Source organism: Corylus avellana, chromosome ca6, assembly GCF_901000735.1.
Source record: "Corylus avellana chromosome ca6, CavTom2PMs-1.0".
Lineage (NCBI taxonomy): Eukaryota > Viridiplantae > Streptophyta > Magnoliopsida > Fagales > Betulaceae > Corylus > Corylus avellana.
The window spans coordinates 17,389,604-17,401,065 of record NC_081546.1 but is presented as its reverse complement, the minus strand read 5'-3'; the positions used below and the strand labels follow the sequence as shown (position 1 = coordinate 17,401,065).

The 11,462-nt window shown below is 38.9% G+C and overlaps 1 protein-coding gene across 2 annotated transcripts; it reads left to right on the top strand.

Annotated features, from left to right (window-relative positions):
- Positions 1-9,632: 9,632 nt before the first annotated feature.
- On the top strand, positions 9,633-11,258 carry LOC132185050 (transcription factor CYCLOIDEA). Of its 2 annotated transcripts, none has more exons than XM_059598869.1 (3): positions 9,633-9,776; positions 9,946-10,897; positions 11,014-11,258. In XM_059598869.1, exons 2-3 carry the CDS (start codon positions 10,076-10,078, stop codon positions 11,059-11,061), a joined length of 870 nt encoding a protein of 289 aa, XP_059454852.1. In that variant the 5' UTR covers positions 9,633-9,776; positions 9,946-10,075; the 3' UTR covers positions 11,062-11,258. The 2 variants fall into 2 exon arrangements, with proteins under 2 accessions (XP_059454852.1, XP_059454851.1); XM_059598868.1 differs by having other exon boundaries at positions 9,885-10,897.
- The last annotated feature ends 204 nt before the right edge of the window (positions 11,259-11,462 follow it).

Below are 11,462 nucleotides of genomic sequence, written 5' to 3'. Positions count from 1 at the left end.
CTTGAGCTTCTAGCTTGGCAATGGATTGGGAATGTGAGTTGACTATTTCCTCTTGAGATTTAATTGACTGCTTGATCTCGCTGGTCAGCTCAGTCACTGCTTTTACAATCCGATCCTCAAAATTAGACTCTAAAGGAGCCTGGTAGTGCTGCTGTGGAGGCCGGTAAGTGGACTGCGGTTGGTAGGGCTGCCTGTTTGATTGAGAGTGATTATGTGGCCCTAGGGATGAGTTGCTTGAATTCTTCCATGAGAAATTTGGATGATTTCGCCATCCGGGGTTGTAGGTATTGGAGTACGGATCATTACCCGGTTTGGAGAAAGCTGCATTAACCTGCTCATTAGAAATGTCAGTATAGTTCCAGTAACAGGGCAGTTATTTACATGATGCATAGGACTGGAACAGAATGAGCATGCTTCAGTGTGTGTGTGAGTGGCATTAGGAGCAAAACCAACAGTCAACAGAACTTGATCTAACTTCTTGGTGATAGCCTCAACTACTTGGTTGGCCATGTTTGGGGAATGGCCGGCTTCATACAAACTCTCCGTCTTGGGTGCTTTAGGTGCTGGTGCCCTTCGTCTGGCGGAAACCTGCTGAAGAGAATTGTTACTTAAGTTTTCAAACATAGACCATGCTTCATTTTCACTTTTCAACATGAATGTCCCCCCACATGATGCATCTACCATTTTTCTATTGGACTCGGTCAGGCCATCATAAAAACACTGCACTAGCTGCCATTTTGGGACAGCGTGGTGTGGACATGATCTAAGCAAGGTCTGCAACCTATCCCAAGTCTCATGGAAATCCTCTCCCTCGTACTGGGAGAATGTAGTAATGGCTCTCCTAGTATTATTGGTCATGCCTATGGGAAAGTACTTCTTAAGAAATTCTTGTTGCAATTGAGCCCAAGAAGTGATAGAATTGGGTGTTAAGGACTGGAACCAATGTTTGGCTTTTTCCTTGAGGGAGAAAGGAAAAAGACGCATCCTTAGGGCATCCTCAGTGAATCCATTCATTTTAGTGGTTTCACAGATTGATTCGAAATCACTGACGAATTCATACGGATTTTCAGTGCTAAGCCCTAAGAAGGAAGGTAAACTTCGTATAGTGCTAGGCTTAATTTCATAATGGGTTGCCGTAATTTCCGGCAACCGGAGACATGTTGGAGTAGTGTAAGTGGTAGGAAGATAGTGATCTTGCAATGCTACGTGGTTACCGTCCCCCATGGTCTCAGTGGAACGTTCTCCTAGCAAATTAGAGTTCTTTTGGGATCTAATTTGTCTAAGAGTGCGTTCAATTTCAAGGTCGTAAGAAATTAATGGAAAAGATAAAGAATGACAACCTAGCATAAACTAAACAGAAATTTAAAAGAAAACAGAAATTTTTTTTTTTTTTAAAAAAAAAATTAAGCTAAAACAGAAAACAAAGAAGCTCACAAATGGCCTTAGTGTGCACTTAGGGTCTGGATGCAGGATGCCGCAAGTGCGCTCGATCGCACGGTAGGGTGCGCTCGAGCGTATTGCCGCAGATGGGTGCGAGCGCAGGAGTGGAGGGCTCGAGCGCTGCTGGCTGGAATCCTGCTGAAGTGCGGCCGTGCGCTCGATCGCAGTCACAGAGAAGGCAACTTACGGACCTGTTTGCAGTTTCTAAAAAAAAAAAAAAAAAAATCAACACAAAACAGAATTAAAAATTAGCAACTTAAAACAGGGAAATAAATTATTAAGCTAAAATTAATCTCTAAATTTGACAATAAAACCTTTAAGCAGTCCCCGGCAACGGCGCCAAAAATTGATGTGGTATTTTTTTGACCAAAAATATCAATTATAAAAATTATCACTCGCAATAGAACGAATCCCGTAAGATAGGGCTATATTGAGGGTGTCGAACCTCAAGGACTGCAGGGGTTGAATTATCAGAATTTAAAAGATTAAAATCAACTTAATTAAAAGAGAATGATTTGTTTGTGTGAATTTGAAATGCATAAAATAAATGGAAATAAAATAAGTAAATGGATGAGAGAGAGAGTAGGGTATTGACTTCACCACAATCCGCACATCAATGGTTAACCATATATAATTCTAGCACTTCCTTTTATGCATGTTATAATTCAACAATAAAATAATTTCATACAATCAACGGAATAGTATAACCCATCTTCGGTTGGCACGGACCGTCTACCTAAATTACACTAAACTAAGGTGTAGTACGATTCGTCTTCCCTATGCATAGTCTATCTAACCCTATTGATTGTATGTCAATTAAGAACCATTGTATAACCATCATTCTTATAATCAAAGAAAATAAGAATGATTTGAGTTCAATAATAGTAAAATAATTTCAAAGACAAGATAAGAATTTTACTAATATTGAATTGAAATTTAAAGAACAATTGCATTTTAATATGAAGAATAGAAATCAATTGTAGCAATCCTCAGAGTTATACAATCACATGCATAAATTGAAAGACTAAAAATTAAATACAATCAAACCATTGTGCTTGGAAAGGGCTACATCAATACCCCACAATTGGGTTTAGCTGCTCATGATCTCCTAAGCTCCACAGACTATTTTACTGAATTTTTGCTCTAGAAGCGGTGTGTCTGTTTACAATGTTTAGAGCCCTATTTATAGGGATTAGGAGAACCCTAAAAACTCTAGAAACCCTGAGAAAACCAGAGAGCAGTCTCCCAGTCCAATTGGGAGACTGAAATCCAAGTCCATGCTGGAGAGGAATTCTTGCCGTGCACTGTACGCTCGAGTGCGCTCGATCCAAGACTTGGTGCGCTCGAGCGCAGTGCACTTGAGCCTAGCTGGTGTGCGCGCGAGCGCAAGCATGCGCTCGACCCTTGATCCAGACGCTCGAGCGCAGTGCGCTCGATCCCAGGAGTGCTGCGCTCGATCCTAGTTCCAGAATGCTCAACTTTTTGATCTTTTAAGCCCAATTTCCAATGGTTTGTCAAATAAGACCTGAAACACAAAAACAAAACAAAATCTAACAAATAACAATGCTAAGGAATTAACATATGTAAATTAAGGGGCTTGAATGTGCAACATTCGGCGCTTATCAACCATCTTCTTTGTACTCTTCCTCTCGGTCATCTTCTTCAGGGTAGAAGCCACCAAGCATGGGAGAAAATCCATCCTCTTCGTACTCGTCCTCTAGGTCGAATGCCAAAGATCCTTCAATCGATTCTTCCTCATTGACATCGTCATCATAGGTTGGTGGGGAATCCCAATCCACAAATCCTTGTGAAGGATCTACAACATCTTCATGTCTAAACTCTTCATCAATAAATTCTGACTTCTGAAACTTTTCATCCACAGATTCTTTTTCCTCCCCCATATAATATGGATTCAGTTTATGGATTTGTGGTTGGCAAGTAGGGGTCCAATTGGCCTGTCGTGTACTCTTCGCCTCTCTCCATGTTTCCCTAAACACTTTTTTTTTTTTTTTTGTAGAAATTTTTTATTTTCTTTGTCACAACCATAGACCGTTGTCTCTAATTTTGTGACTTCTGGCCCATGGTATAACTATGGGGCAAGAAAGCGACCCGCATATATTTCAATAGTTTTTCCCAACTATTGATCTTCAATTTGGGTTCTCGCTTCCTAGTTTTCTTCAGTTGTTGCCACAACGCACCAACTCTTTCCTGAAATGTATGTACCACCAAAGAGACTTGTTGTTCATGAAGCACCCCGTTGAATTCAAAAACCTCTTCAACAGTCAACACCCAATCCAGAAATTCGTTTAGTTCTAGATTCCCGTCGAATTTCAAAATTTTGAGTTCGAATCTACTTACCCGCCAATTGGCATGAGCTTGCGCAAGGTACTGATGTCCGTGCTTTCAGCGCTCCGCAAACGGGTTTCTAGATCCATTCCCATGTTGACCACACAAGTTTGATAATTGGGTAGTGAGGTCTTCAATTTGATCCCTCATAGCCCTGAATCGATCATCCGTGTGTTGCCAAGGTTCAGTGATAGATTTGCCTTCTGCCTCCATGAATCGTAGTCTTGGTTGGCCACGACAATTGTTCGGCCCACCACTCATGTGCCTCAAACGAATCGTCGGTTGTTCCTTACGTGCTGTCTCCGTGTGCACGTACATCTCGTTCATGTCTGCAAAACAGTTGCTCCTCCCCATTCATGGACAACAACTGAGCTCTGATACCAACTGATGCAGCATGACTTAGTAGGCTGCAGTGAAAACAACAGTATAGCAGCGGATAACTAATTTTAGATCTTGAATTTATCAATGATCTAAGAATTTTTCTAAAAACAATAGATACTCTCTAAAGTTTAAAGGAAAAGAGGAATCAACTCAACTCTGAGTATTCTCATTAATCAAAATCAACAATAATCAACAACTGTTTTTTCTAGAGGCTATAAGCATATATTTATAGCCCACAACCCTAAACATAATAAAATATGACATAAATACCCCCAAAACCCTAAACCTAATAAAATAACGAAATATTGACTCCCAAAACCCTAATCTTACTAAAACAAGGAAATAAAGACAGCTTAACCTAATTTAAAACGCAGAATATAACATAAGCAGCTCCGAGTGCGCTCGATCGCAGGTATAGTGCGATCGATCGCACAACTAGGGGCCTGGTATGCTAATGTCTCGAAGTGCGCTCGATTGCAGGTACACGTGCGCTCGATCGCACTTCCAGGGGACTTGCGATCAGCATCACAAGGCAAGACTAGTAGCTAAAGGGTACAAACAAAAGTACGGCATCACACTTGCCGCTCATCACAATCGGAAGATATACCAACTTGATGTCAAGTCAGCCTTTCTCAATGGCATCCTTGAAGAAGAGGTGTACGTACAACAACCGGAAGACTTTATAATGGAAGGAGAAGAAAGCAAGGTATACCGCCTTAAAAATGCATTATATGGCTTAAAATAGACACCAAGAGCTTGGAACGCAGGCATTGATAATTACTTTCATCAGAACGGCTTCATCAAATGTCCATATGAGCATGCTGTTTACATGAAGAAAAACCATTGTGGTGAATTTATAATCATTTGCCTATATGTTGATGATCTGTTATACACAGGAAATAGTAGTGAAATGATCAAGGAATTCAAGTAATCAATGTTTAAGGAGTTTGAGATGACAGACAATGGGTTGATGTCCTACTTCCTTGGTATTGAAGTGAAGAAACAACATGATGGAATTTTCATATCCCAAAAGAAGTACATGTGAGCAATTTTAGAGAAATTCAAGATGGATAGCTGCAACTCTGTGAATACCCTAGTCGAAACAAGCATAAAGTTGTCAAAAGTCGAGTTATTGAACGAACTCTTTACAAGAGTTTGGTTGGAAGTGTGAGGTACCTGACGATCACAAGGCCAGATATTGTCTATGAAGTTGGACTTGTGAGTCGATACATGGAGACACCAATGGAGATTCATTGGCTAGCTGCAAAAAGGATTCTAAGGTACATTAAAGGCACTCTGAATCTTGGTTTATTCTATGCGTATGGTGATGAAGCAAAATTAGTTGGTTAATCAGATAGTGATAGGGGATGTGACCAAGATGAGAGGAAAAGTAATACTGGCTATGTGTTCTATCTGAGTTCTACAGCATTTTCTTGGACATCCAAGAAACAAGGAATTGTAGCCTTGTCTACTTGTGAGGCAGAGTATGTGGTAGCTTCATCTACTATTTGCGAACCTATATGACTAAGGAATCTCTTGAAAGAACTGGAACATCTACAAGAACAACCGACTGTGATTTATGTGGATAACCAATCAGCTATAAAGCTAGCAAAGAATCCAGTGCAACATGGGAGGAGTAAACACATTGACACTAGGTTCCACTTTCTTAGAGACCATGTGAAGCAGAAGACAATAGAGCTCCAATATTGTCACACCACTGAACAAGTAGCAGATATATTTATTAAGCCATTATCAGGTGCAATTTTCATGAGGCTAAGAGACATGCTTGGAATGAGGACGGTTTTGATTTGAGGGGACGTGTTGGAAGCTCAACAAATCAAAACGCAAGAGAGTTTTTTCTATGTGGTAGAAGTTATAAGTTCTTTTAATTAATAAGGGACTTCGGTTCTCTAACCTCATATGTTTTATGCAATTTTCAACTGAAGTCTTAACTTAGAGATGAGTTTTTTGTTATTTATTACAATAAATAAGGAGAAGTAAACGCCTTGTAAATTAGTCTTTGAATGCCTCTATTTATAGGCTTCATAAGATGTATTTTCATACAAGTGAAATACGGAGTAAACTTCCTCCACTCTTCTCTAGTCTAATTATTTGTTCTGTCTTTTAGTAATAAAAGAGAGGAAACAAGAAAGCGAGAAAAGAGATAGAGAGATAACTAGTTTGTAAACTAGTTTTTTATCTTTCAGTTTGAACCATTATGTTGTTTAAAACCCCCATTCTCTAACCTCATCCTTATTTCTTATAAATTTTTCAGAATAAGCAGGCGATCCCTCAAGTTGAGATACTCAGGTAGCTGAATGTGGGAGCGAGTTCTTGGAGTCTAATTAGAAGTGGAGGTTTCAATAAACGTGTTGTAGAGTTATTTTTTGTTTTGTAAGAACTTGAGACTCGGAGTTTATAGTTTATCAATATATACATTGGACCCAAATTATGTTGCTGGGAAATATATTTTAGAGATGGGTTTGGATTTACCATTTATTTTATTTGACAGTGACAGAGTATTTAAATGGGGAAGTTTGTTTTTGTTATCAAGTTTTGTTGGGTTATATATTACTTAGTTCTAATTGAGGTTTATAGATGATTAGGTAGTATGAGTAACTGACTCTTGGGTGATATTGAAGAAGAAAATATTTCAAATAGGTGTCATGTGCTGCTTTGGACATGGGGTGTAACACCTTTATCTTGATAGTGTGGTCAGGTACAACGACCAAAAGAGTGCAGTCAAGAGTACCAACAATAATGGAACAGTGAAGGGTATATATATGTGTGTGTGTGTGTGTGTGTGTGTGTGTGTGTAAATAAGTGATGGGGGTGTTAAGTAGTTAGAAGAAAGTAGGTTGGTGCAATGAAAACCAGTAATCATCACATGCTGAAGTCAAACATTTTCTTTTTCTATCGATCATGCCTTTGTTAACCTAAGTCGGATATATGTATCATGAAGACTTCTTAAAGTAGTTAGTTTTAATTATACCTATTTCAAAACTTGTCCTATTCCATTGTATCAGACCAAACCATAAAAGAACACAGGAAAGGACAACATGTTATCTAGGATATGATCAAGTGTCCTTTTGTGAAAGCGATAAATGAGTAAATTGTTAGGCACAAATGAGCAGCAAGCACCCACCTATTCATTCATTCTTTTCTTTTATTCATTACATAGAATCTATTCTCTCCTCATACATTATTTGCATTGTATATATATATATGACATGGTGATGAGGATTGAGGCATTTGGCTTAACCATTTATTCATATTTCATTTGTTACTTTTGTTGGAAAATGATGGGGGGATGGAGATTTTAGGTTATGGGTTATTATCTCCTTGGCAGCATTACTTTCTGAACATCAAACCATGGGTCCCTTGGAAATTAGGATAAACAAAAGAATAACAATGATGTGAAAAGAACTTTAGGACCCAATCGAATCAATTCATGGCGGAAAGATGGATCATATAATGCAAGAAAACCTAGCTGTTATCTTTTCATCTAAAGAGATGTAGACATGGTACTCAAAATGGGCCAAGATGGGCTTTTGAGTTGTGTCAAAACCATTTCAATAATAGACACTGTCAGGCTGGGGGAAAAATCCAGCAGATGAACCAAACAAGTGCTGTTTATGAATGGTTGTAACATAGACAAAATTGTCATGTCAGGCTGAGAGAAATGGAAGTAATATATCTATAAGTCCCATCTAATTGCTTGGCTAAGATTAATTTCTTTCTCTAATCTCTTTTCTTTTTATTTTTTCACTGTCAAGTCCTCCAATAGTTTCCCTCAAAGTATATGCACATTGGCTATGGTTAATGTGCAGGCCCACACCATGGGATGGTCCTCCGAGTATGCCTTGTTGGGAATCATAAACCCCAAGATATTTTCAATGGCATAAGGATAAAAAGCAACAAGGACTTTCTTTCCCATCAACACCTGTGAAATGCTGTAAGATTGATTGAAACATAAATACTTTAAACAAAAAGGTTTTAAGAGGTTGAGAGCTTAATAATTATCAATTATTCCAAATAAAGCCGCTGAAAAAGAAATCCCTGTCTATATATAATAAGTAGCCCAATTAATTTTTCTGGAAAATCCTCCATCAATTCCACAAAGAAGGTGGAAAACAAACCCCAAAAAAAAAAAAAACAAAAAAATTGTCATAGATAGCTGAATAAAGAATTTTACTATCACACTATCTAGCTGTGTAACAGTTTATTAAATATTATTTTCCGACAAAAAAAATCATGTTGATCAAGGCTTGTTATTTCAACCACATATATAAATGGGTTTTAAGTACAGACAAGAGACAGGATGAGAATTCACCAAGGAAATGAAAGCACTAGCTTAGATTAATTTTTTTTTTTTTTTCTTGTGATTTTTGTGTAGGTTCTCATTATCAGCCACTCCAGTTGATGGTACATTCACTCTCCCTTTTTTCCTTCATAGTTATCTCCTCCTTGAAAGCAACCTCAGAACAAACCCAGCTTTGCCAAGGTGGTCCTTGTAATTATGCTAGTCTAAAGTGGTCGGGCTCAGTTCTAGGTAGAGAGAGAGAGAGAGTGAGATATAAGTGGAGAGGACGGCATGTATATATGGAAAAATAGTTGGGGTAAAGAGGGGTTTCAATTGTGGATAGGACTATTCCCATTTTGAAATACGATGAGATGGCATTTTTTGTTGTAGGCTAGATAGCTATGGCACTTTGGTGTGATTGGCTAGGTTTTGGAGAAGGGTCTATGTATGTGGCAGTGGCAAGTACAAGCACAAGCACAAGCCACAAGCAACTCTTTTCTTTCTTTCTTCCTTGACAAAATGTGTGAGAGAGAGAAAGCTTTTGAAAGAAAAGCTAAACAGATAAGCACGCATGGGAGGGAACCCAACGACATTCTCTCTCACATATAGAGTTGATAGATAGACGAGAGAGAGAGAGAGAGATGGGATTTCTTCTTTTTTGTGAAAGCGACATATATTTAATTAATTGCAAAGCTTCAGTCAAAGGGAGCATTGCGTCTCATGGCAGGCTCACAGTGCATGCCCCCTTTGAGTGAAATAATTGTCCTTCTCTGTTAGGGTTAGAAACAGCTACGTGTAGGTTAAAATTATATATCCTTAACAAAAAAATAAAAGAAGAAAGAAAATGAGATTCCACATCCACATGCACTGATCAGAGAAGTTACACAAAGGGGGAATAAATAATCCATGCAGGATGCTTGTTTGGGAATTCCTAGGGGGTGGTTTAGAATTAAGAAGAAATATGGAGGTGTAATATGCAAATCACGTGAAGTAGCACAGTTACTTGGTATTTCCTATCCACTCATCACTTCCCAAATATCGCTCTAAGGGGGACGAGTACTGTATGCACAAAAGAAGGAAAAGATTAAGAAAAAGACGCCTCTTTGTCTGCAATAAATACCCTCTTTCTTGCCTTTCTTTTTTATATCCCCTAGCTCCTCACCATCTTTATTCAAATCTCTCTCTCTCTCTCTCGCCCCATGGACGTACGGTATCCTAGCCATGCTGTCTTTCTCAAGCTCTCTCTGTCTCTCTCTCTCTCTCTCTCTCTCTCTCTCTAGCTAGTCTTGCTTAAAGCAAGCTGCAGGTAAATCTTTTATCTCATCATCTCTCTCTCTCTCTACATACATGATACATGCATATATATACATACCCATTTGACAAATACATACATATATACATACATTCATTTCAGGCTGTCCTTCTCATGGCCGGCTGCTGTCTTTCTCAATAACTCCAGGCTTCCACACTTGCAGATAGCTAGAGAGAAGAAAGGAAGAAAATGAAAATGAATTAATTAGCCTCCTGCCTTCCTTCCCCTGGCACCCTATCTACGTCATTCTCAACCGGTGCAATTCAAATAAATAAATTTAGAAAAAAAAAAAAATGTATTCCTCAAATAGTAACACTAATATTCCCATCTCCTATTCTGACCATCCATTTCTCCAGAGGCCTTTTCTCAATGACATCATCTCCAGTACCACCTCCAGCTTCTTTCCCTTCGAAGACGACGACGTTTACAACAACCTCCTTCACCTTCACCACCCCTCCTCCTCCTTAACCCAAACCAACATGGTCGAATCTACCAAAACTCACATCACTGAGCAGATCCCGAGGAAAAGATGTTCCAAGCGCGACCGCCACAGCAAGATTAACACTGCCCGAGGACCCAGGGACCGGAGAATGAGGTTGTCCCTCGATGTCGCCCGCAAGTTCTTCGGCCTCCAAGACATGCTAGGCTACGACAAGGCTAGCAAGACCGTTGAGTGGCTTCTCGTGCAAGCCAAACCTGAAATCAACAAGCTCGCCGGAGAGATCAACAGCAAGAGCACCACCGCTTGCTGCAGCTTTGCTTCTTCTACTTCTGATGATCACTCGTGCGAAGTTGTCGATCATGATCATCGTAGTAGTAAAGTGAAGGCGGCGAAAGAGAAGAAGAAGATTAGGGAGTGGAGAAAATGTGCGTTTCACCCACTTGCAAGGGAGTCAAGGGAGAAGGCGAGGGCAAGGGCAAGGGAGAGAACAAGAGAAAAGATGAGGAGTCGAGTAGGAGATGATTTGATGGAAATTACGACACAAAGCCATAGCAATTTGAAGGCAGCAGCAGAAGACAACATCGTTAACGATGATTCTTTGGTGATTATTGGCACGTGGAGCCCATCTGTGATCTTCAGTTCTCTAAACAACAATACAGCAATTTCCCAAGAGGTAAATTAAATTAAATTAACAAACTAACAGATTTCATGAATTTCTCTCTAGCTCAAACATGTTTGCATGTTTAGGATTCTGACAACCTCGATCGTCATATAATTGTTAATTTGCAGCATCAATTGGGAGACTTCCAATTCTTTGGCAAACCATGGGAGGGATGATACATTAACCATAACCATGTGAATGTGTCGTTATGATCTGATGATGATGCTTGTCAACTCAATAAACATCAGCTGCGTGCAGTACTAGGATGGATGGATATGTGTATGCTTTCTTTCTGTTTGGAATGTAATTCATGCGAATGAACTACTTACTGTTATGTCCTTTTTTTTCATGATAATTAATAATGTTTATCTTCCTTTTGCTGGTATTTCAAACACACATATATATATATATATATATATATATATCAATCAGTAGAATATATATGGATATGAACTGATGTCCATGTATATGAGATGGATTAGATAGAAGGCTTTGATAATGCAAACTTATATAAATATATTTTTTCATTTTTCCCTTTTAGGCTTTTAAAAAAAAAAAAACTGGCAATTTACCATAT